Raw genomic sequence first — 26,021 nt, 5'->3', positions numbered from 1 at the left:
TTCTTTTTCTTAGTGTGTGAGGAAGTTTTTAGTCTTGGAAGAAATGCCGTGCTGTTGGTTTTCAGATGCGGTTTCCTTGGCGGGAGCTGTTGCAAGTAGCAGGAAAGTTTGCTCTCTGCCTTAACCTCTGTAAGTAGAGTCTGTTCCAGGGATAGAGTTGGGAGCTGGCATTGGGATTTGGGCTAAGTGTACTGAAAGAGGAGATTGCCTGTGTGCAATCTGGCCCACCTCTGTTCCAGGACTGGCGAATATACAGTAAATAAACAAAATACACCAATATCCCCAGCCTCCACATTACTGATTTCTCCTCTAACAGGAAGCGGACTTGCATGCTCCCAACATCAGCTACCTCTCCGCAGGGGGGTGCTGGTATTATTTACCACATGCTGAATGCCAACAAGGCTCAGGGCACACAGAGGAGTCATGGCTCTGACCCAAGGTGTTTACAAATCGGTCTGCAGGGAAGCTAATAACAGAGTCACACATTGGCTCCCTGGTCTCCAACACGTTGCATTAAAACCTTCCATGGGTAATCTGGAAAAAACAGCCCTGGCTTTCCTTTGTCTCCATCTTGGCTGCCCGCTGGTGGGCTCAGGAAGGATTCTGAGATGCTTCCCAACAGGCCCTCTTGGAAGTCCCACTTTCAGTTCCTGCCCTGCCCTGGCTAATTTGCAGCAATGCATCCTGTCACCAAGATGTCTGTCCCTTCCCCTCCATGCTGATCTTAGCATGCATTGCAAAGCCCCCTGGATTCCTAGTTCATCCCATCCCACATCTCCCCTTGGGGTTTCAAGCTCCCTGGGAACCATTCCAGTACATTTATCTTTTCAGCCCCTTTCTAGCTAATGTTCCTTCCCTGTTGGGAGTGGCTGTTGGGGCAGGAATGCTGTCAGGTGATTAGAGGAAGGGACTTGCAGTGGGACTCGCTGGCTCTGGGAGAAAGTGCTGGATAGTGGTTACAGCAGGAAAGTGGGCATCAGGACTCCGGTTGTACTGCAAGCTTTGCCACTGACTCACCGCGCGACCCTTGGCCATGTCACTTCTCTGCCTGTGCTGAGTGCCCGCTCTGTGAACAGGGGCCACACTAATTCTCCACAAGTGTGTGGTGAGGATGAATTGGTAAATAGCTGAGCTCTCTCTGAGTGCCCAGCATTATGGCTCAAATCCTCAAGTACTTCCTCTGGAAGTTAGGAGCCTAAACACCTTTGAGGATCTAGGCCTATTCAGAACATAAGAACGGCCATACTGAGTTAGACCAAAGGTCCATCTAGCCCAGTCTCCTGTCTTCCCACAGTGGCCAATGCCAGGTGTTTCAGAGGGAACGAACAGTGATTTGCTCCCCTGGTTGCTCCTTGGTCAGTTTTAACCTGATTGACCACAGCAAACTGCCTGTTATCAAAACATAAGCCAGGAAGGGGCTCAGAACATCACTCAGCCTCAGTGACTGAATAAAACCTCACGCCTTGGTGACGGGGAGGGCAAAGCCAATCTCATCCTTGAATTATTAACTAGACCATTTTGCTGCTTTGCAGAAGGTGGGAAACAGTTTAAAAAAGAAAGTTTTTGAAAATAATAATAATAAAAAAAATCCATCCACCAGGATCCCAAGACAGAAAGCAGTCCTGGTGGGTGAATTCTTTAGCAAACACCAGACTGTTAGCTTACAGAACTGCTGGCTTGGGAGCTGTCTCTCCCCAAGGGAAGGCTATGGACAGATACAGAAAAGAGATGCTGTGTTTTCCTTCAGCGTCGGAAAAGGCTTTTTATGTTCCCCGTCCCCCGGGATCTGCTGTTTCTGTCTCGTACCCAGCCATCCATTTTTACAGCTAGCAAAGGTGTGAAAACAATTGCAGGGAGGCATAATACTTAGCCCTGCCAGGAGTGCAGGGGACTGGACTAAATGACCTCTTGAGGTCCCTTCCAGTTCTGTGATTCTGTGTGAAGCACGGAAACACAACCGATCAGCCCAGAGAGGGGCTTTGGTTTGGCTATACATGTTCCGTTTCTCTTGGGTCACCATGCAGTAGGTTTGGTGAAATGATCCCTGTATTCAAACAGATGGTGCACCCGACACTGGTGTGCAGCCCCGGCAAACTCTGCTCATCTTAGGACAGGGTTTATAGGGATACCACCTAATGGACAAATTGGACTGGGGTCTTGTCGCGGCAGTTTTGCCATGCACTGCATCAAAATAGCCTCATGCTCCTTCGGCCAGCCCAGCAGCACCCTTTCTCTGGTCACAGGAGCAGAGCCGGCTGAAATGTCCTCATCGAAAAAGATGTTGACTGAAAAATGGGGCCAAACCGAACATTTGTATGGAAAGTTTTGTTCCGGCTGTAATTTCCCAAGACCGAATCATTTTACAGTAAAAGCCTTTGGTGAAAATGTTCAGTTTTCAGGAAAATATTTGGTTTCTGATTTGCAAAATCTGACCCTTTTAACCAATGCCCCCCCCACCTCCCCCCCCATAAATGTTTTCAAGACACTGAAAATGTTTTTTCCCAGTTTTTCTTTTTTGTTGAAAAAACCCCCGAACCCAAGAAATTTTAATGGGAAATTCTGATGAAAATGATTCAAGCCTGAGGTTTTCCCATGACGAATACTTGCCATTTTTTGACCAGCTTTCCCCTGAAGTGATATTAGGAGGGTTGTGTGTATGTGTCTCCTGGTTACACAGTTTCGTACCTTGGAAATTAATCCCAAGGAGGGCCACAAACCCAGAATCTGTTCAACACAGGCAGGGAATGTAGCAACTGCATGCAGCTGTGACCGTCTCTTGGCCTTCCAGACGATGCAGTGCTCAGTTTGTTGCTGAAATGCAGGGCAGGGAGCTGGCGTATTTGTGAATAGTGCCAATTACAAACTCTGCGGGAACAGATCTGGCATTGTTGGGAGAAGGTGGCTCCCACTGATGAGTTGATTCCTGCCCTTCCAGTCTTGGAACCACACCCAGTTCTGCCGATGCACCTTAGTCGTTGGTCTTTACTACCCCTGCCAGTCGATTTGGACACAGAAATACTGGGGACCAGGTTAAATCCACCACACTTGTTTCATTATGGCTCCAAGTGTCAGGAAACTCCAGGTCTCCCAGGGTCACCAGCCCTGGGCTCATCTCCCCATCCATTAATACAGTCATTAGATTGGGCAGGCAGGGCTGTTTCATTTGTCAGGCACAGCGGGAACTGTCATGTGGAAGCTGTACAGCTGAGAGATCCCCTTCCATCCCCCCACCTCACAAGGAAATGCTCACCTCGCTGTTCAGGAAGCAGTAGAAGACGGAGACAAAGAAGCCCTGGAAGAAAGAAATACAGTAATTATGAACTGTATGAAGCAGGGACCAGGGTCCACGGGCTACTCTGAGGCTGACAGCCACCTGCATTGCATTGATCAGACATGTCCATTCTTGTCACAGGTGCTTTACTTAAAGCCCAAATTCCTGGAGTCAAGTGATGGAGTAAGAATCTTGGCTGTCATTAAACAAAACAGAAAGTTTCTAGCCCTTGTGGTTGCAGAGAAAAGCTGGAAATGTGACTGGGGTGTGACTGACAGGCCCAGAAATCAGAAGGCAAAGAAATAGACCCCCCCTCAATTCATATCTTTGATCTCGTGATTTTTAAGCCAATCTCCGGTTTGTTGGGTTGTGGGGCCAGCCTGGGTAAAATCTTGCCATTTCATAGGATTTCATGTAGAACCCAGCAGTGACATCAATGAGGGTGGCCACCAGTCTCGGTATGGCCGGGGGAACTCAGCATCCCCAGGATGCACGTCTGATGCAACTTCAGGCACATTTTCCAGCTGGGTGACATATTTCCTGGCTATGGTTCTGGCCAGGGGTGTGGGCTAGTAAAGCAGGGCCTGCCGGTGCATGCAGGGTTCTGGCCAGGAGGGGATGATGCTGGGCGCATACCCCTGGGGCGCATACCTGGAAAGATTCCAGGAAGGAGTTGAAGTAGATGAAAACGATCCGGGAGATCTCGTCTTCCCCTGGATTCACAAAGAACAGCATGTAGGTGATGCCCAGCAACGGCAGCAGAACCAGCGTGGCCTTCACTGCTTTCCTGAGGAATGAACAAAGGGTTCAACCACATCAGCACAGCAGCTGATTCCTCCCCCTGCCGGTACCCCGGGCAGATCTGAGCAAAGAGGCTGGGATCAATTTCTCTTACTGGACAAAGGTACGGCAATCAGATTATTGTGAGCAGGGGAGTGGGGAAGCCACAGAAGCATGCTGGAACAATGATAATCGATGAGATGCGGTAATACTGGGGTACAAAATATGTAGGCATGACAGAGTAGGTTGCGCTGGTGGGGGAGTGGCACTGTATGTGAAAGAAAGCACAGAATCAAATATTGGAAAAATCTTAAATGAATCAAACTGTGCCATAGAATCTCTCTGGATAGAAGTTTCATGCTTGAATAATATGAGTATAGCAGTAGGAATATACTACCGACCACCTGACCAGGATGGTGACAGGAAGAATAGGGAGGATAAACAAACAGAAAACCCAATAATAATGGGGGATTTCAGCTAGTCCCATAGTGACTGGGTATGTGTCACCTCAGGATGGGATGCAGAGATACATTTTCTAGACACCAAACTTTCTAGACTGCTTCTTGGAGCAGCTAGTCCTGGAACCCACAAGGGGAGAGGCAGTTCTTGATTAAGTCCTAAGTGGTGCACAGGGTCAGGTCCAGGAGGTGAATATAGCTGAACCGCTGGTAATAGCGGCCATCCTGTAATTAATTTAACATCCTTGTTGGGAAGAAAGTATCAAAGAAGCTCACCACAGTAGCATTAACTTCAAAAGGGGAACTACATAAAAATGAGGAAGCTAGTTAAACAGCAATTAAAAGAAACAGTCACAAGAGTGACATGCCTGCAAACTGCATGGAAACTTTTAAAAAAACATCATAAAAACAGAAGCTCAAATTAAATGTATAGCCCAAATTAAAAAAAAAAGAGGACCAAAAAATGCCACCATCATTAAAAAAACAGAGTAAAAGAGGCAGTTAGAGGCAAAAAGACATCTTTTAAAAACTGGAAGTCAAATCCTACAGAGGAAAATAGAAAAGTCCATAAACTCTGGCATGTCAAGAAGGAAAGTATAATTAGGCAGGTCAAGTATAATTAGACAAAAAAGAATTTGAAGAGCAAGTAGCAAAAGACACAAAAACTAACAGCAAAAATAAAATTAAGTATATCAGAAGTATGAAGCCTGCTAAACAATCTGTGGGGTCACTGGATGATCGAGGTGCTAAAGGAGCACTCAAGAAAGACAAGGTTATTGTGAGAAGCTAAATGAATTCTTTGCATTGGTCTTCACTGCAGAGGATGCAAGGAAGATTCCTGCACCTGAGCCATTATTTTCAGGTGACAAATCTGAGGAACTGTCCCAGATTAAGGTGTCAGTAGGAGGAGGTTTTGGAACAAATTGATAAATTAAACCGTAATAAGTCACCAGGACCAGATGGGATTCACCCAAGAGTTCTGAAGGAACTCAAATATGAAACTGAAGAACTACTAATTCTGGTATGTAGCCTATCACTTCAATCAGCCTCTGTACCAGGTAATGGGAGGTTAGTTAATGTAACCCCGATTTTTTAAAAAGGCTCCAGAGGTTTATCCTGGCAATTACAGGCCGCTAAGCCTGACTTCAGCGCCAGGCAAGTTGGTTAAAACTATAGTAAAGAACAGAATTATCAGACACATAGATAAACATTATACGCAGGGGAAGAGTCAACACAGCTTTTGTAAAGGGAAATCATGCCTCACTAATCTATTAGAATTCTTTGAGGGGCTCAAGTGGTCAAGGGTGATCGAACTAAAATGATGAGGAGGTGGAACAGCTTCCATATGGGGAGAGATTAAAAAGACTGGGACTGTTCAACTTGGAAAAGAGATGACTAAGGGGGGATAAGACAGAGATCTATAAAATCATGACTGGTGTGTAGAAAGTGAATAAGGAAGTGTTAGTTACCCTTTCACACAAGAACCATGGGTCACTCCAATGAAATGAATAGGCAGCAGGTTTAAGACAAACATAAGGAAGTCTTTCTTCACACAACACACTGTCAACCTGTGGAACTCATTGCCAGGGGACATTGTGAAGGCCAAAAATATAACAGGGTTCAAAAAATAACTAGTTCAGTTCATGGAGGATAGGTCCATCAATGGCTATTAGCCAGGATGGGCAGGGACACAACCTTGTGCTCCGGCTGTCCCTAAGCCTCAGAAACTGTCCAGGTAAGCACAAATCCATCCTCATCTCAACCATGTGTTAGGTACAACCTGGCTCCTCTCCTGCAGGGGAAGCTTCCCCCAATAACATCAAGCTCCTGTAATAGAGTCAGTCCCATGGGAATGAACCCGCTAAATATTTTTAAAAATCTAGACCAGCATCCCTGCAAGACCCCTGGAATTTTAGGACTTGGTGATTGTCTCTTTTTGGAAAGTGCTGCCCAGCAGAGGGAGGGTTAAATTTTCTGTGCCATGTGCTGGCAAAAGCTCTGGCGGGCAGGTGTTTGAGCTTCATCAATTAATTCCTCCTCATTAGTCCTTTGCTTTGCTCCCAAGTGGCGATTTAATTCTCACCTCTGTGCCGGGATTGGGAGGGCCAGCTTTGGGGAGCAGAAGGTTTGCTCCCATGGCGGGAGGCTTTTGCAAAGGCCATTACTCAGCTGCTAATTGCTCCCTTTAGTGGAGGACCTAGCAGCTCGCAGTCTCTGGGCTGGGCTCTCTGGCTGCCTTTTCAAAAGCCTTGAGTGATTAGGGTGATTAGGGTTAATGGGGGCCATGCTCTAAAGTCATGTTGGTGCTTTTAAAAGGTAGACCCTAGCCTCTGAAAGCCTGGCCCTTCACACCCCATGACCCGTCGCACTGTCCTTTTTGCCTGAGTCCCCTTCAGTGAGAAAGTTGCCAGCCCCCCTTGGGGCCACAATGCAGCTCCAGGAACCAAAGGAGATCATTCATTAATGAGGGTTCCAGATGGCTTCAGAGACAGTGCTGCCAAAATGCAGCCACCTCTGGGGTGGGGAGTGGCAGAGTACGTGGGAGGAATGGGGAACGTTTGGCCAGGAACAGCAGGCAAAACCAGAGTGCTCTTATAGCCAGGAGCAAGGATCTTTAAATAGGGTTTCCAACGTTCTAGTCACACAAAACCAAACACTCTTGCCCCGTCACCTGCCCCGCCCCTTCCCCCATCCCCACCCCCCCATTGCTCACTCTCCCCACCTTCACTCACTTGCTCATTTTCACCAGGCTGGTTCACGGGGTTTGGCACAGGGCGGGAGATGGCTCTGGCTTGGGGTGTGGGCTCTGGGGTGGGGCCAGGAATGAAGGGTTTGGGGCAAAGGAGGGGGTTCTGGGATGGGGGGTGGAGCTGAGGTGTTCAGAGTATGGGAGAGGGCTCTGGGCTGAGGCAGGGGGTTGGGGTGTGGAAGGGGGTATGGGCTCTGGGCTGGCTCTGGGCTGCGGGTTCTGTAATGGGGCCAGAAATGAGGGGTTCAGGGTGTGTTGGAGGGCTCTGGCTGGGGGTGCAGGCTCTGCGGTGGGGCTGGGGATGAGGGATTTGGGGTGTAGGAGTGTGCTCCGGGCTGGGACAAGGGGTTCAGAAGGCGGGAGGGGCTCCTTGCTGGGGCAGGGGGTTGGGGTGTGGGAGGGCTCTGGCTGGGGATGCCAACTCTTGGGATGGGGTTGGGGATGAAGGGATTTGGAGATGGGGGGAGGGATGGATAGCTCAGTGGTTTGAGCGTTGGCCTGCTAAATCCAGGGTTGTGAGTTCAATCCTTGAGGGGGCCATTTAGGGATTGGGGGCAAAAATTGGGGATTGGTCCTGCTTTGAGCAGGGGGTTGGACCAGATGACTTCCTGAGGTCCCTTCCAACCCTGATATTCTATGATTTGGGATGTAGGAGGGTGCTCCGGGCTGGGACCAAGGGGTTAGGAGGGTGGGAGGGGGATCAGGGCTGGGGCAGGGGGTTGCGGGGCAGGAGGTACCAAGGGGTGCAGGCATTGGAGCAGGAGTTACTAGATTAATGAACTCAGGGAGCCAGTGTCCAGGGCCCCAGTACAAGGAGCAGCCCGTGGCAAGGGTAGACCAGGAAGGCAAGGCCAAGGCATTCCCATGCCATGACTCCTGCCCAGCTTTTGAGAGGCCCAGAGAGGCCTTGGGCAGACAGTGGCTAGTCAGGGCAGCTCTCTATGTTACTTTATTTATACGCCAGGAAAGAAGTGAATTGGGGCCCCCCTCAGCCAATCTGTCACTCTGCAGTGCGTCCTGCCAGTGGCATTCTGGCGGGCATGCTGCTACCTGTACTGCATGGTCTCCGAGGTGGTCGAGGCTCGGAGCTTGGTCATGAGGATTCGGACGATGTTGAATAAGAAGATGAAGTTGATCTGCAAGAGACAAAGGGTGGAAAGTCGCCAGTATTCACACGTCTCCCACGCCTCACCCTGCGCGCCATGGAACAATCCTGAAAGGACTCCAGAAAAAATAAAATCTAGTGCCCAGAGAACAGCTGCCAAAAGCCTTGCAGAGCCTTTGCCCATAGAACTAGCCTTCTGCTGCTGGACACCTGCACTGGGTCCTGATTTCACGCCCATGGGGAATGAGGTTGGTGTTTCATTCTATTTCCTAGCAGGCATCTGACCATAGCATTACCTTCCCTTAGAAGCTGGCACAACTGGTACGTCCTGAAAGGATTGGGAGTGGACTAGCAGGCAGATTGGGGTTTATGGACAGAGCTGTAGGTTCGGAGCTCAGGGCTGTAACAGCAAGAGAGGGGGGGTCACATCTCCTAAGCCTACTGGATTTTGCAGGATGTGCCCTGCGTTTGGCTGTCAGGCACAAGCTCCTCCCCAAACACCTCGTAGCCCAGGGGACAGCAGAGCTCAGAGCCAGAAGCCAAGGCGCTTAATTCTCACCTCGCCTGGCTGCTGGTTATGTTTCTGTGCTGCTCCCAACCCTTCTACTGATCCAGACTCACACCCCAACTGAGAGCTGTGGATAGCACCCAGACCTCTCACACGGCAGCTCTGCGGCCAATCCACTCAATCCCGAGGCTTTCAAAGCCAACAGGCTTTGGTTAGTCTGTCACTAACCTCGCCACCAATCATTAGGCCATACTCCCCACCTAGAGTCTGGACTCCTGCTCACCACTGTTCTCCTGTAGGCTAGCAGTAGTTTGCAACCCACTGGCCAAGCACGCATCAAATCCTCCTCCAGTGGCTAGTCTGAATAGCATACATTATTTATTGCATTTCTTATGGTCATGCCTAAGAATGGGGCCCCACTGTGCTAGGTGCGGTACAGACATAGGATGAAGAAAAGGAGTACTTGTGACACCTTAGAGACTAACAAATTCTTCTTTTCTTTTTGTGAATACAGACTAACATGGCTGCTACTCTGAAACCAGACATAGGATAGTTGCTGGTCCCTGCCCCAAAGAGCCCACAATTGAAATAGAGCAGCTAGAGCCGGGGCGGGGGTAGAAACACACTAGCCGTGGGACGGCAGCAAGTGGCATGTTAGTGCCATTATTTTTGTGGGGGGTTAGTTCGGAGGCGATCAGCTGAACAGAAAGAAAAGGGAACGGAAGGGGATGAGGGGGACAGGGCAGGGGCAATGGAAAGTTCTCTGAATGTCCCAAAGTTCCTGCTTTGGCTGCTTCTGCTCTGAACAGCTGGAGTCCCTGGCTGGTTCCTCTCGGCACCTTTCCCCTCCAGCCATGGCTACGTCTGTCACTCAAATGCTTTGCCCCTCAGGCTCCCTGAGTGTTTCTGGGGCCTCTTGGTCGGTCTATGAGGCACCCCCGGCCGAGTGGTTTATCCTGTGTGGGGCTGCGCAGCTTGGCTGCCTCCCTGACCTCGGAGAAAGAAGGTGGCTTGGATCTGGCTGCAGGTCAGACCCAGGCATGTGTCCAGAGAGCCAGGGCTGGCTGCCAGGAGAGGTGGATGGCTAATGCTTTAGTCCAACACCAGTTATTGGGCTCAATCCAGGCGTCACTGGGTGAACTTTAAGGGTTTGTGATATACAGGAGGTCAGACTAGAACAGAGAATCAAATAGCCCCTCTATAAATCTTATGTGACAGAGCCCCTCCAGTTAGAGATGCAGCCAAGCTCCTGTCTCTTGGGGTTCGGTCACCAGACGAAGCTCAAACCTTAATGCTGTTTCTCTTCTGATGGTGGGAAAAAACACAGCCCCCCTCCCCCCAACTTCTCTGTTCCTGCTCCCGGGGTAGCGACAGGACCCGGCTGGAGAATGCAGTTACCCTGATGGCTGCTCAGTGCCATCACATCTGGGGGGAAAACCATCCCCCAAGGGCAGAAACTTGCAGAGAGAGCCATGGTGCCAGGGAGGCGTCCATCCGAGCCAGCCTTGCTCGGCCGTGCCGCTCTGCCTCTGTGGTGGGCAGGGGATGAAAAGGCCTCATTACCCATATGCTGGTGGGAGACGAGTGCTCTCTCCCCAGGGGCCAGTTCTGAGCAGACAGGTGCTGCTGCCCAGCCATCCAGCTCCCCCTCTGCTTTGAGCTGTGCGTCAGTGATTGCCCTGGCATAAGGCGGGCATCAGATTCACTCACTGCACACAGGAGTAGATGCTGCTGCATGGCAGGGGGAACCAGGCCCTAGAGGGGAGCAGACCCTCTGAGAGCCAGGCCACCTGCCCTATGCCCGCTGGGTGCCCAGAATTCATCTCAAGACAGCAGGGCTGATCTCAAAGGGCCATGCTCAAGTCTGGCATAAACAAGCATAACATGCCCCAGGAGCCGAGCTGGACTAAGTGCAGCATGCTGTGGGGAAGGTGGAAAAGCTGGTGCATGCTCTGCCCCCACTCCTCAGATCCCAGGGCTGCTGGGAGCTGGTTTAGCCTCTGGTGCAAGTTAAGAACATCCTCAGAGCTGCTCTGTTGTCTGCTGGCTGCTAATGACCCCCAAGGGGCTGTTGGGTTTCTGGAGATGGCTGGAGCACAGCATGTCCCCTGAGCCATGCACCCTGCCTTGGGGTGATGGCATAGGGCTGGCTACACTACCTCCATAGTGATCTCCCTTGCACTGGGGGGAACCATCAGCTTGTCGCTGCTTGGAAACTGATAGAGCCAGCAGAGCTCTGGGTGAGTGAGCTACAATCGATTCCTTCCCGTGCCTCAGCGATAGGACTAGGTTCCAATCAGCCTCTCCTGTGCTGGTGGAATCTCCATCCTTCGAGGTTTTTAAGGCCTGGCTTGACAAAGCCCTGGCTGGGATGATTTAGTTCAGGATTGGTCCTGCTTTGAGCAGGGGGTTGGACTAGATGACCTCCTGAGGTCTCTTCCCACCCTAATCTTCTATGATCCTATGAAACTCACTTAAGCCCCTGGGGCTGGCCAAGTGTATAAGACTAGAACTTAGCCAACAATTCAGTTGACATACAACCGAGGGCCTCATTTATTCCTGGGGATGGTGAAGGAAAAGAAAAAGACCCAGCTTGACTCTTAGATCTCGGTGGATATTTGCAGGAAAATGATCTTTCTGATCTTAAATGGGGCCCATGTGATGTGGCATCACTGAGTTGCCCCAGTCTTGCAGTCTCACATAGGCAGTATTACACATGCTTATAAACCCTTTCTCCCTTCATATTTTGGGAAATTCATGGAGTCATTTCAATATTGTAAAATGGGGTGGGGGGTTTCATCTAAAAACCTCAAAAATAACAATGCAATTTTTATTTAAAAAAAAACATTTTTTGCTGGAAAAAAAGCTTTGATGAAAAAAATGTCAATCCTGCTCTAATTCTGATGGAGTCTTTAATGACTTTCATGATTTCCACAGGCCCCCGCCTCGTTCAACACACAGGCTGGACGGCACTCGGGGAAGGGGGCAGTTTCATTAGCATCTTCAAAGGACTTTATTAGCAAGACATTCGGGGGTCAACTTCAGTGTCAGATCTGGACCTTGTTCCAGGGGAGGAGAGAAGTGGTGGGAGATGGAGATGGAGAGCTGGAGGGGAAGGGTTAAAAGACAGAGGTGTGGAGAAAGGGGCGGAAGAAAGAAAAAGAAGGAAAAGAAAGAGAAAGGTGAGTAAGCTTCTGTGAGTCCTGGAGGCAATCAATCCATTGCCTGGCAGCTTCCCTGATTGCTGCTCCATTAATGAGGTCATGGGGGGAGCTGCAGACAGGGACAAGCAAAACTGACACAGATTAAAAACAATCTGGCTACCTAAAGGGCTGGGAAATGAGAAGCCAGGCCCAATTATACAGAGGAATCGAGGGAAGACCAGTTGATACCGGTGATTAAAAGCCCTGGGTATTATTACTGATCGGCGGGAAGGGAGGAGTAGCCATGGGGGCCTTTCACATGGCTTTTCCCCTCCTGCCAACACATCCTAAGTCCCACCGCAAAACCAAGTTCCAGTGTGTCACACTCCTTCACATCTTCTGTTTACAAGGGTCGGTCAGCTGAGCAATGACTAGGTTGGCATCACAAACACCTTGCAAAGATATGGCATTTTGGGTTGTATAAGTAGGGGCATTGCCAGCAGATCAAGGGATGTGATCGTTCCCCTCTATTCGACATTGGTGAGGCCTCATCTGGAGTACTGTGTCCAGTTTTGGGCCCCACACTACAAGAAGGATGTGGAAAAATTGGAAAACGTCCAGCGGAGGGCAACAGAAATGATTAGGGGACTGGAGCACATGATTTATGAGGAGAGGCTGAGGGAACTGGGATTGTTTAGTCTGTGGAAGAGAAGAATGAGGGGGGATTTGATAGCTGCTTTCAACTACCTGAAAGGGGGTTCCAAAGAGGATGGATCTAGACTGTTCTCAGTGGTAGCAGATGACAGAATGAGGAGTAATGGTCTCAGGTTGCAGTGGGGGAGGTCTAGGTGGGATATTAGAAAAACTTTTTCACTAGAAGAGTGGTGAAGCACCGGAATGCGTTACCTAGGGCGGTGGTGGAATCTCCTTCCTTTGAGGTTTTTAAAGTCAGGCTTGACAAAGCCCTGGCTGGGCTGATTTAGTTGGGGTTGGTCCTGCTTTGAGCAGGGGGTTGGACTAGATGACCTCCTCAGGTCCCTTCCAACCCTGAAATTCTATGACTCTATGAATCTCGTCTGGTGAGTCCCGGTTCACTTCCTCGCCAAGCACACTCAGATACCAACAGGCCTTGAGAAGCCAGGGCTGGTCTGACGTGTGCTGTTTGAGCTGCTTTAGCAAAGATGAGGTGGAACGGATGCTCCTTTTGTGACCATTTGGAAAGTGAATAAGGAACTTCCCAGGCACGGGGAATATTTTGGCATCCCTACAGGATCAGTCCATTCAAACAGCATCTCCCTGTCATGTCACTAAACCCCTCTGGGACAGGGTGGGATGGGACACCCTCTGCTTGCACAGACCTATACCACTGGGCAGTGTTTCACTCCACCACCTTCGACATACTAGTGCAGGGGCTGGATTTACAGTGCCCCCAGTTTTACTGCCCCTTCTCCGAAGGTGGGCGGAGCAGAGTGTCTCCTCCTTTTTGTCAGCTGTAGTAGCCTTTCTCTCTCTTCTGCTCCTTCCCCCGACATGGCCTCCCTATGCTCTTCTACCCAGCCTCCTCGTTAATGGGCTCGTTCGCTTCCCTGCCCCAATCTGATCTGATCTCCTCATTCAGGCCTGAGTGGGCTCACCAGTGACCAGAGTGTTGTCTCAATTGCTGATTCCCAGCACTCTGCCCTGGGGCCCCTCCACTGGCCTGCCCTTCTCCACTGCATGAAACACAAACCGCTCATCTTTGCTTTCATGGCCTATCCCCGCCTCAGCTCTCGCTCGCTACCCAGACGCTGATGCCCCACTCTGCTCGGCCAGACATGCTAGCCTCTGGTGCCTGTTTGTGCCACTTTCTAACAAGCACCTTCGTGCCTTCTCCAGTGCGGCCCCTCACGCTCCCCATAAACATCAACAAAACCACCTCGTTGTCCTCCTCAAAACTCCTCTTTGCCGTGAGCCTGAAAAAAAAACTAGACGCCAGTTAGGCAGCTGGTGTGCTGATACCATCCGCTGCCTGATCTGCCGACCAGGATTGTCTTGTATTCCCCTGTCTGTTGCAGTCACCTGTTGTCTTGCAACGTTATCCTTAGATTGCAGCTCTTTGGGGCAGACACTGTCATTTGGGTTTGTACTGTGCCTAGCCCATGGGGCCCTGATCCATGCCTTGGGCCTGGAAATGCTACAAGAATACAACAAGTAGATAATGTTACTAATCTGGGCAAGCCACTTTGCCATGGAATTCAGGATAGTGCCCATCTGGGATGGTTGGTAGATGTCCATTGCGGACAGTGATCTGTCTACACTGTACAGCTGATCTGAGTCAGACACAAGAAGGAGTTTGGCAGCTGGGAGAATAGGGGAACAGTGATAAACCTGCAAGGGGAGGGGAGTTTTGGAATGGGATAGACAGACCCGGGGTTACAAGTGGGAGGGTGGTTTCCGGCTGGGAGAGGAATCAAGCAGGCAGGGTCTCCTACCAGCAGGGTGCAAAGGTGGGAGTTGGAAGTTGGGGTAAAGGATAGCTTGAGGGTGCCGAAGGAGATGCACAAAGGGGAGCAATTTTCAGTGTGATTACCAGTTATTGTTTATATGGTGGGAGCACCTGGAGGATCAGGGTGCAAGGTGCTGTACAAACAGAAGACAGCCCAACATGCTTAAAGAGTTTATCAGCTGAGAGCCAAGGGAGTCAGATTTTGGAGGGTGGGGGCTTAGCAGCTGGGTTGGGATCAAACAGTTTGATGAGGGCCTTGTCTAGTTAGCTACTTGACTGCACTGGATGGGACGTCCAGTGCTGACCCGGGCAATTACATTACGTTCTAACCCATCCTTCCTTGCTCAAAGCAATGCTGGCTGGCTAGCTCCATTCCTGCACTGCTTTTTCCTTATCCTTTGCTCTCTCTCCTCACGTCACCCTGTCAGGGGGCTGCCAGCAATCACAGTACAACGGCTGCCATGGGACCTGCAGGCTTTCCCCAAGGCACCCCACAGAAGCAGCTGAGTGTCAGACACCCCGACTGGCTGGCTTTGGCACATCGGGGTAAAACACTGATGGGCATTTTGGAGGTTGTGGTTATTTCCAAGACCTCAATCTGCTGAGGCAGATGATCTCCTAAGAAATGTCCCCCCTTCACCGATCCCATGGGCAGAGCGGCTCTCTCTGGCTGAAGAGGCCTGAGCAGTTTAGGAGAATGTGGCTACCACAATCAGGACAAGAGTGAAGCTCATCAAGTGAGCAAGAACATCTGTTCTTACCAGGAGCACCAGGATCATGGGGCCTTGGTAGATGTAATCGGTATAGACTCCTGCTCGCTTCCCGAACCAGCATCTGCAAGTCAAGCAAATAGGGCAGTCAGCATCAGGGCCATGAATCTAGGCACAACTTCTTTGGAAGAATCCCTCCTAAGGCCTTGTCTACATGGGAAGTTATATCGGTGTACGATAGGGTGTGAATTTAAAGCACAATAACTAATCGGGTATAACTGCCAGTGTGGAGACTCTTAATCTGGAATAAAGGCTTGTCTACACCCGGACTTATTCTGGAATAGCTATTACTGATCAGCAACATGTGTGGATGTGCTTTTTCTGGAATTAAAGGACCTTGCTCTGCTTTAGTTTAATTTAACTAAATAGGAATCAGGCACGCTTATTCTGGAAGAAGGGGGCGTACACATGGAGTTAGGAAGAGCAATGCACTTTAAATCACACTTTACCCTAATCTGAATTAAATTGAGAGTGTAGGCAAGCTTTAAGAGGGCCTTTTGCTGGGTTATTTTATGTTGCTTTGGAAGTTGTCTAATCTAAACTGAAGAGACCCTGGTATTCAAGAATTACAGCATCCACAGGCAGTTATAAGGGTATAACCAAAGCAGTATAAGTATACAAGTCTAACATCCCATGTGGACAAGTCCTGAGAGTGTCTCCCCAGCTTTTGCCACACATCTCAACCGGTGCATCTCCTGCGGGAGTGGGAAAGGTCTTAGAGTCACGAGGCAAAACCACGGCTGGAAAACAAGGAAAGTTATCAGGTACCGAAATGGGGTAATTTTAATGCCACAGTTCACACAAAGAACACATCACGTTCCAGCTAAGTCCTCCATTAGCAGATCTCTGTGAAAATGGCACAGGTGGAGGCAGTGTATAACTCTTCTATCAGATTAAATCCCAGCTCCATTTAGCAAACACTTTGTATGATCCCAGGCTCAGGCTAACGTCTCCCCTTCAGTCCTCACTTATCACTTCATGGGGAAAGCCCAGCAGCAGCCAGTCACTGAGCAGGACTAGGGCTAGTGCACCAAACCAAGGAAGGATCTTGTCTGTCTTTCCCCACCCTTTGCATGTAGCCGGCCTTCTGTGAACTCTTTAGGGTGGGAACATATCCCACCTTTGTTTGAACATATCCTCTTTGTTTGTTCAGCAGCCATCCTGAGCAGTGCATCAATATCAATATTTTCCCAATGCTAATAGATGTGGTAGAAATCAGGCTTACTTCTCATTGTCATAATACAGCTTTCCAAGGGCCCAGGCAATAATGATGGGAAAAGGGATACCTGCGAGGAAAGAAACATATCGGTCTGAGTGGCGAAGTACAGATGAAGGTCCTGGGAAGATCTACTCCAGATTTGTGACCAGGACTCGGGGGGCACTCGCGAGACGCTGCCCCCAAATCGTTGGCTCTGGTTGGAAGATGGTTTCTAATGAAATTTACAAATTCAAAATCTGGGAATTGGCGGAAATGCTGGCGATGTTTTCAGGACCTGTCCCCCTCCGCCTCCTTGTTTTTCAACCCAGTATCGGGCTGGCCAAGGAGCTTTGAAAGTGTGAATGAAGAAAAAAATGAAGTGAAAGTTTTGAAACAAAGACAACATGATTGGGGAAAGGTTTCTCTTTTGCTACGTTCAGCTCTGGTCCTGGATTTTGCACTGAGCTTGGTACATGCTCGTGCAGGACGCTGCCTGCCTGTGCAATGCAGACAGACGTTGATTGTCCTAAATATCCCCAGCGAGACCCGGAGCTCGGATTCAAGGAAAGCTCTGCCCCAGACTACAAGCTCAGGGGCTAGGCAGGAAGAAATACCTCCTGGTTCGGAGCTCTCCCCTCTGCTGCCCACAGGATGTTATGTGGCTGAGCACACACAGCAGGCTGCCCCCGGGGGATTGAAGGTCGTTTGTGCCAAGCCCTTACGGAATCTGGGTCCAGTGCGGTATTGATCCATCAGTGGGTGCTGCCTCCAAATGCTCCAAGTTCCTGCTGCCCTAGGAGCCAGGAGCCATCTGTATGGTATGGCAACCGGGCCTAACAGAGGTGGGGCCTCAGGACCATGAGAGAATCTATCCAGCCTCATCTTGGCAAGACCGGGCAGACCATGGGACCAAGACCATGGGAGGGGCTGTTACATTCCCCTTTGGGGGAAAGCTGGCAGCTTGTCTGCTCTGCACGGATCCCCGCATGCAGCGCTGGCACCCAACCTGGTGCCTGCATGGATCCCCACATGCAGCGCTGGTGCCCACCCGTGGTGTCTGCACGGATCCCCTGCATGAAGCGCTGGCACGCACCCCTGGTGTCTGCACAGATCCCCCGCATGCAGCGCTGGCGCCCACCCCTGGTGTCTGCACGGATCCCCCGCATGCAGCGCTAGTGCCCACCCTTGGTGTCTGCACAGATCCCCCGCATGAAGCGCTGACGCCCACCCCTGGTGTCTGCACGGATCCCCCGCATGCAGCGCTGACGCCCACCCCTGGTGTCTGCACGGATCCCCCGCATGCAGCGCTGGCGCCCACCCGTGGTGTCTGCACGGATCCCCCGCATGCAGCACTGGCGCCCACCCCTGGTGTCTGCACGGATCCCCCACATGCAGCGCTGATGCCCACCCCTGGTGTCTGCACGGATCCCCCGCATGCTGCGCTGGCACCCACCCCGGGGCACACATTGTGAGGTCTGAATTTTCTGCACTGATTTCTCTCCCATCTGTCTCTGCCCTGCAGGATGCAATGATGCACTTGGAGAATGATAGTGATGGTGCAACTTGCTCCCAGGGCCACTGCTCACCAGCCGGCCCCAACCAGCAAAGGGCTTGCACAGAAAGTCAGAACCGCAGCTGCTTGCTGTCCTCCCCGCTTCCTGGGCAAGGTGGGTGAATGCCCCAGGGTTGACCATGCTCCGCGGGACTTACACCAGCCGATGCAGATGAACATCCACTTGCGGAGCTTGTCGGTGGAGTAGGTGAGCACAATGGCCGTGTGGAGGTAGCAGCCCTCGCCGAACATCCAGAAGAAGTTGGTGACGTGGAAGTAATTGTAGGCGGCTGTGACCAGGCGGCACCAGGCCTGCCACGGTGGGGAGGGATACAAAGGAAGCAAGAGAGGGTGTGCGTTAGGAACAGACCATGAAGCAATAAAACAAACAGCCCAGGCATTTCAGAGTTTCTTCTCCCCACTGGGCTGCTTGATTCATCTGATGCTGAACAGAGACAGCACTCTTCCTACAGGAGCTCCAGTGTAGGAAGCCCCAGCAGCTCCATATTACCGAGGGGAAACAGAGGCGCACAGAGAAAGTGACTTGCCCAGGGAGACCCACCGGGTCAGTGGCAGAGACCCCATACCACTCGAATCTATGTTAGTTCTTATCTAGTCCCCATTATTGTAGCATCAAAGCTTCTCACAATCGTTCATATATTTATCCTCACAACACCCCCTGTGAAGCACGATGCTGCTATTATTCCCCTGGTGCACATGGAAAACTGAGGCACAAAGTAACCCAAGCACTAAGTGGGAAACACAGATTTGAACAAAGGTCACGTAAGTCCCAGGCTAGTCCCCTGCGCCTCTAGGGGTAGTTCCATGGCCTTCCACATACAGTAAATTGAAGCAAGGTGCGACTTGCTTGCACTGTGATACCCACCCCCGGGGCTGATTGCACATAGTGCATCTCACATGGGTGATTCCCTGCTGAGAGGCCCTGGGCACAGGCATATTCCAGGGGTGGCCTGGGCATGGACATGGCTTCTTCTCCTCTGCTATGGTTTCATGTCCCACTTTCCCCTCCCCTCCCAGAGACCATGTAACCCCCTCAAATCACCGCCCCCAACGCCAGTCTGGAACCGGTCTGACCTGGAAGTGAGGGTTGCTGGGAGAGGGTTAGAGAGGCCGGTCCTGCTGGACACACACCAGCCCTGGGTGTAGCCGCGTGAACTTCGGCTCAGATCCTCAAAGGCATTTAAGTGCCTAAATCAATGGAAGTTGGGTGCCTAAATACCTTCGAGGATCTGAGCCATCATCTTTTCAGACTGCCGTCTGGGACGCTTCTTCCTCCCTGGCCCCCCATTCAGCAGGCCTCCACTCCCATCTATTTCCTCTTAGCCCCCAAAGCCCCCAAGTGACTTTGGCTATAAAAACTAGCAAGCCCTCTGGAATGCTACAGAGCAGACCCTGGGTTGACGGTCAAGTCAGCAGAGCTGGAGCAGGAGCCGGCGCTGGGATTGTGGGACAGAGCGTGCTCCGCACAGGGGATGGAGATTAGCAGGAGGCATTGGCACAGTACACCTGTCTCCCTGCCACTGGCCCATCTAGTCCCCGCTTCTCTTGCCAGGCGGCCTGCTGGCCATCAGCTTCCCTTCGCTGATTTCCTTTGCCCGGTGCCGTGCACATGGCCCTGTAGTGCTGGGTAACACCAGCAGCGCCCCTTCCCCAGCGCCATCTACACCGCCCCCGGCAGTGGGGCTCGCCCTCTGGGGCTAAGAACAGCTGTGGAGCCAGCGCAGCTCGGGCTGGAGCTCAGGCTCTGAAGCTTAAGGAGGAAGGAGGGTTTTGGAGCCTGAGATCCAGCCCCGCAAGCGTGACTCTGTCAGCCCGGGAGCTGAGATTCGCAGCCACAGGCTGCCACTCACAGTGTAAACGTCCCCCTAGGGACGAATTCTGGGCTGACTTACTCCCTGAGCAGAGTCAGTGGAGTTTGTGTAGGGCAGAGTTTGACCCCTGGCCAATTATGTTTGGGCCAAATTTCCTTTTTCCATCTCCGCAGTACGGAAACTCCAGCCCCAGCTTTCAGACTGTCCCGAACTACCCCCCAGCCTCCCCATCTGACTCTACATCTCCTGTACCCGCTCGCCTCTCCCCACTTCACCTCCTCCTCCCACGGCGTTAGATCTGGACTATGGTGCAGCAAGGCCTGTGCTGGGGAAAGCTGCGTGGTGATGCCGGAGGATGAGAGAGAAAAGGAGCTGGGTGCTAAGGGTCATGGACATGGACCCCCCCTTTGTGAAACATATCATGGGGGTGAATTTCCTGCGCCGGGAATGGAAGGGGCTAAAAGCACTGGGCAGAGCCAGGCCTAACAGTGTGGGAAGGGCCTGTGTATCCTCGCTCTGCAGGGCTTTGCCAAGGCACCTCAATCTTGACATGGGCACGTCGGGGTGCTGGGGATGGGGGGACTGTGAGTCAGGCATGAGGTACATTGACAGAATACTGTGTCAGGAGCCCAGGGCTGGAACAGCAGGGGGCTGTGGGTCAGGAGTGAGGTGCATTGGCACAGCTGGGGGGGAGCCCAGGGATGGAATAGCAGGGGGCTGTGGGTCAGGCATGAGGTGTATCTGCAGAGCGGAGGGCAGGGGAGATTGCCCAGCACCTACCCTCATTCTCAGCTCTTTGCCAGCTGTGAAGGATCTGGCTCTGCCGCAAGAAGCAAAGCACTGGAGCGCTAAGGGATCCACTCTACATCCGTTTGCAAGGTGGCTTCTCTCCGTGGGTGCTGGCGGGAGCCGGTGATAGTTACACCTCGGCCTGCAGCACTGGGGGACCCTGCTGGGAGTCCAACTGGGCCAGTCAGGGCAGCCTGAAGGGTTTGAACCCAAGGAGCTTCAAATCCGCCTGCAGAAAACTAGCCAGGTCCGTGGGGATGGGGGGCTGGTGGAGGGGCCCTGGGGGCTCAGAAGCAGCTGTGAGCTGCAGATCTATGGGCTGGGGGTGAGTAGCACCTGGTCTAGGCTATAGACTGACTCTGGTGCCCCTGCCAGCCTCCCCGGGCAAAGGTCGGGGCGCATGTCTCCTCCCCTCTGCACTACCTTGCTGAGGTTCTGATGACCCCGTGGGGCCTCGGGGCCGGGATGTCTCCTGGAGGCCAAGCGCCAGGTTAGTCGCATCCCGGAGGCAGGCTTCTCCAGGGGATTAAGTGCAACCACACAGCAGACACAGGCCAGGGCCCCGAGGGGTGGTGATGGGCTCCCTCACCCCTGACAGCTGTGCTGAGGCTGCTGCTGCTGCAGGTCCCCTGGTGGGACATCAGGGCTCAGAGATAACGGGGCTGTGAATCCTTTCAATGGGGCCCCAGCAGACCCAGTGGGACCTGCTTCTCGCAGTGGGTCCTGCTGCAGCCCTCTACATTGGGGGAGCCTACATCACTGGGAGCCAGCTTGCACTGGCCTGAGCTGCCTGCCTACTGGGAGCCATGCACAGCACCGGTCACTGCCATGGGGTGATGCCCGTACTGGCACCACCTGCCTCTTTGGTTAGTGCAGCGCTAACTGCAGCGGCATCTACTTGTCACTCTGATAGCTCTTGGCTCCAGGGCCCACAGCCTAATCGGGCTGGGCAGCATCTCGCTCATGGGCCGTGCTACACCACATGGGCAGCACCACCCAGTATGGCTACAACTTAGCACACTGGGTATTACATACCACCCTGGGCAGGGCCTGGCATGCTGGGTGTGCAATATGGCACCCTGGGCAGTACCTGGTATGCTCGGTGTGCAACATGGCACTCTGGGCAGTGCCTGTCACACTGGGTGTGCAACATGGCACCCAAAGTCATGCCCGACACACCAGGAGTGCTATGTGGCACCCAAGGCAGTGCCTGAGATGCCAGGCATGCAACATTGCACCCTGAGCAGTGCCCGGTATGCTGGGTGTGCAACATGGCACCCAAGTTAGTGCCCAGCACCCTCAGGGTATTTTCCACTTCACCTCAGGTGTGTGACTGCAGCACGGGTGACCATACCAGCACTAGCTTTAATCTAGAGAACATGTCTCAAAATAGCAGCAAAGATGTGGTGGCCGGGAGCTTCAGTGCAGGCTGCTCACCCTCCCCTGGGGCCACTTGACTATCTCATGCTGCTGCAGCGTCACTGCGATTGTGACTTGAGCTGGGAAATGCCCAGCATGCTGGGTGTGTAGCCACCCACACTGGCTGCTGCTGGACTCACCACGTTGCTTTCATGCACGGTCGGGTTCATGGTGAGCTGCACCACAAACCAGGTTGCATTTCGTAAGATGAAGGCTGTGATCAGGTTCCAGTGGATGATGTTCCGCAGGCACCTGATGCTCCTGTGCACATAAGAGGGGAAGGGAAGGGGCTGTTAGGACACCTTTGCCGTTTGGAGTCAAAGCGGTACCATCCTCTGCCCTATCTAATCTTTCCCCCACCTCCCTGATGTCCACTTGCGGAGCTGGTCAATCAGTACAAAGCACGGGGGGTGAGTTTGTGATGGGGGAGCTGGAGCTGAGACCCACCTAACTCATTGTGACCCTAAAAGCATCCCACTGCCAGAGGACAAGGGGCTTACTGGTAACAGATGATGAGTTTCAGCTGGCCTGACCAATTCAGTGAACCCCAGCACACTAGGGGTTATACTCTGTATCTAAAAGGGTGACACAACCCCTCCCCAGTCTGGATATCATCCCAAACACTGTGACACTCATCTCAACTTTCTATTAGGTGGGAGCAGCTCTTCATCGCCACTGAGCTGGGCTGGAGTCAAACTGGTGACCTACAAAGGACTTAAGGGGGTCCCAGCCCGAGCCCGAATGTCTACACCACAATTTTACAGCCCCACAGCCTGAGCCCTGCAAGCCCGAATCAGCTGACCCAGGCCATCTGTGGGTATTTAATTGTTGTGTAGAGGTATCCTAAGTCCCTGTGAAGAGGGGATTTAGTGGTGCCTCTCCACAGTGCTCTGTGTGTGTGTGTGTTTGTGTGTGAGAGCCAGGACATGCTGGCCAGATCTCCTTAGCAAATCCTCTAGCTCTGTGTCTGCAAGGCCCCTGTTCGTGTGCCTCCGAGTGTGTGTGTGTGAGCCAGGACAATGTGCCAGCCAAGTCCCCTTAGTAAACCCTCCTGGTTCTTGGTTCGTGCCGGCAGTTGTTTCTGTGGTATGGAGGCCTGCCTCCTTCCCTCTCCACACCCAACTCATTTCACGCAGGCCATTGAGCCACCATCACTTTCAGTTGATACCAGCCCGGGGCCTTAGTCTCTCACTGCAGGTACAAGTAACGCCCGTTGGCTTGAATCAGGCTGTGTTTGCTGGCCTGGCTCTGAAGAGTAAAAGCTCCTGTACTCAGGTCCCTGAGCTGTCCTGCCCCGTGCCACATAGAATGTCTCCTAAGCTGAGCAGCTGCATCGAAGTCCGGCCCAGTGCCGGTCAGAACCCGCTTACCCACCTCAGGGGTGGAACTGGGCAGGAAACGGCTCTCCTGTCCCATGAATATTTTGCAATTTTGAAAAACTTTCCCAATTTGGGACAAAAAGTCAAAAATTCCAAATTTTCCACCAACTGAAACTCTAAAAGAAAATTTCAGTTGGGGTATGTGTGTATCAATCAAAATATTTCATTTTAATCATTTTAGAACATTTCAACCTTATTTATTTATTTATTTATTCATTTATTTTACAATTAATGAGCTTAAATTTTGAAATGAAAAGTCATTTTCAACCTGGAACTTTTCATTTAGAAAATGTAGTAATGGGACGTTTTGACAAATGTGAATCTTTTTTTTTTAGAAAAGTTTTGAAATGGGAACTTTGTCAAATCAGACTCTTTCCCGCTAACAGTTTTGGTTTCAACAAATCGGAATTTTCCAACAAAAATTGTTTTGTTGAAAAATTGTCCACCAACTCGACTGAGCGAAAAAAGACACAAACAGTTCACCTTTCAGGCACAGAGGTCGCGATCCATTCCCCAAGCTCTCTGAGTTATAGGTCTGTGTGGAGTGACTGTTCGGGAATATGGACAAGATGGGAAGCGCGGGCAGGGGCTCAAAACAGTGCTTCCTAGAACTGCTTGGAAATTTCCTGTCTAAACTGTTTTTGTGTCAGAAAATTGGATTTTAACTAAACAATTTTTGTGTGAAAAATGCCTGCTTTCCTTGGAAATTTTGTTGTTGAAAAATGAAATGTGCCCAAATCAAAATATTTCAGCCAAAACCTGAAATATTTCAGTTTGGATTTGCTGCCACAATGCCTCATGGGAGCTGTAATTCAGGTGCCTAATGTCCCCATTGTCCTCCATGGGCCAGGCTCCCCAGCTGCTCTACATCTCCCACGATGCACCTTGGGATGGACTCCCATAATGCACCACCCTTCCTCCCCAAGACTGTGGTTCATCATGGGAGATGCAGTCCAACCAGACAGCCTGGCCTACAGAAGAGAATGGAAGCATGAAGCAGAACTACAATGCCCGTGAGGCATTTCCAAATCAAAATATTGAGGTTTTTGGCCAAAATTTGTTGGTATTCAAATTTCTGCTGAAATACTGAAATTTTCCATGGAAAATGTAGATGGAAACAAAAATGTTTCTTCCCTATTTTCTGACCAAGTCTAGTTCTTCCGTCTCAATCCCAGCAAGCTGCACAAGAGGACCTATCTCTGGCTGCTCACTGGCAGGAGAAAGGAGGAGAACAAAGCCTGGATGCCACTCGGACACCAGCCCTGGGCTTCTTGGGTCTCTTACCTCAATCGCATGAAGAGGACAAAGGCAAGGAGCAGGGCCCCTAGCGAGATGCAGTGTCCCAGGTAGTTTATGATGACGGCAATGTGGTAATGCAGCTTGCTCTTCCTCTGTGGGAGAAAAGACACAATGAAGCTGGATCAGCTGGAAGTTCGTGGCCCCTGAGGGTCACTGCTTTGTAAAGTACTTCGGGATCTACTGACGAAAGAGCTCAGTATTGTTATTGTAGTCGCTGCCCTGAGGAGCTTACAGACTCTGTAAACAAGACAGGCATGGGGCATAAGGGAGGAATATAGTAAAACGTGAGGAGAGTGACGGTTTGCAAACACCATGCTAGATTCCCGCTGGGTTTTTCGATAGCATTTCTAATCACACTATCCTACTGTCTCTCTCCATCTGGCTGTGGGAGGTTGGGTTCCCCAAGCCTCTTTTCATCCATGTGGCTGCCCTTCTTTAGATTCCAGTCAGCTGCTTGACATCTTTTTTATAGTACAGGGTTCACAGGTACCTGCAGCTGTCTCCTTCCTGGTCTGGAGGAGCCTGGGCCAGAGGAGCACAATGAATCTGCAGGGGGAGCTGTTGGCCACAAAAGCCCTGCAAGGAGGTGAGGCAGCCGACACCGAATGTGCATATGAGCCTGCGCTCGATAACATCTCAGCCCTGCTTCAGGAGTCTCATTGTTTTATTGTTAAATCTTTAAGAAAGCAGCAAAAAAGGAAAATATAAGATCTCAGCACAGACCTCAAAGAGCCAATCACCAGGGTATCTCAAGGCAAAAATTCATGAGCCTTGATTTGCATTGACGTTAAGTCTCTGACAGTGTGGAAGACATCCAAGCAAGTGTAGATGGAATTCACTCTCACTTGCAGGCCCCTTTACGCAGCGCAAACTGTCCTTGATATCAATGAAAATCAGGCCTGACATTTTTTAAAAGCTCCTTTCCTGTTTCATGTCTAACACCCTCAAGCATTAAATAGAAAGGCTAGTCAAGTGTTTCAAAGGTGTCTAGTGATTTGGGGTCCTTGAACGTGGGATGCTTTGAAGGAGACAGTTGCCTGGGACCTGATTTCCGGAGCATGGGTGGCTCAGTACGTTCTGAACATCCAGCCTGTAGCTGGCATCAGGTTGAGAACCTGAAGTCTGGGGCACCCCCCCCCCCCGTATCTCAGGCCACTTTTGAAAATCTGGGCTAGAATTTCAATCTACAGGGGAAGGCTGGTCAGAAGAATGTAAGAGCTGCCATGCAGCTCAGATCATGGTCCATCTTGCCCAGTATCCTGTCTCTGACAGTGGCCAGTATCA

General features: G+C 51.3%; 1 protein-coding gene across 1 annotated transcript in view; it reads right to left on the bottom strand.

Annotated features, from left to right (window-relative positions):
- The window catches only part of LOC119849173 (corticotropin-releasing factor receptor 1), a 120,759-nt gene that overhangs the window by 9,401 nt on the left and 85,337 nt on the right, over positions 1 to 26,021 (bottom strand). The window contains exons 5-12 of the mRNA XM_038385990.2: positions 24,723 to 24,829; positions 22,200 to 22,320; positions 18,178 to 18,331; positions 16,495 to 16,555; positions 15,261 to 15,333; positions 8,309 to 8,394; positions 3,923 to 4,058; positions 3,251 to 3,292 (exon numbers count right to left, since the gene is read on the bottom strand). Coding sequence (XP_038241918.1) covers positions 3,251 to 3,292; positions 3,923 to 4,058; positions 8,309 to 8,394; positions 15,261 to 15,333; positions 16,495 to 16,555; positions 18,178 to 18,331; positions 22,200 to 22,320; positions 24,723 to 24,829 — 780 coding nt within the window. The remainder of the gene's footprint in view (positions 1 to 3,250; positions 3,293 to 3,922; positions 4,059 to 8,308; positions 8,395 to 15,260; positions 15,334 to 16,494; positions 16,556 to 18,177; positions 18,332 to 22,199; positions 22,321 to 24,722; positions 24,830 to 26,021) is intronic.

Source organism: Dermochelys coriacea, chromosome 27, assembly GCF_009764565.3.
Source record: "Dermochelys coriacea isolate rDerCor1 chromosome 27, rDerCor1.pri.v4, whole genome shotgun sequence".
Taxonomy (NCBI): Eukaryota; Metazoa; Chordata; order Testudines; family Dermochelyidae; genus Dermochelys; species Dermochelys coriacea.
This window is presented reverse-complemented; position numbering and strand designations above follow the sequence as displayed.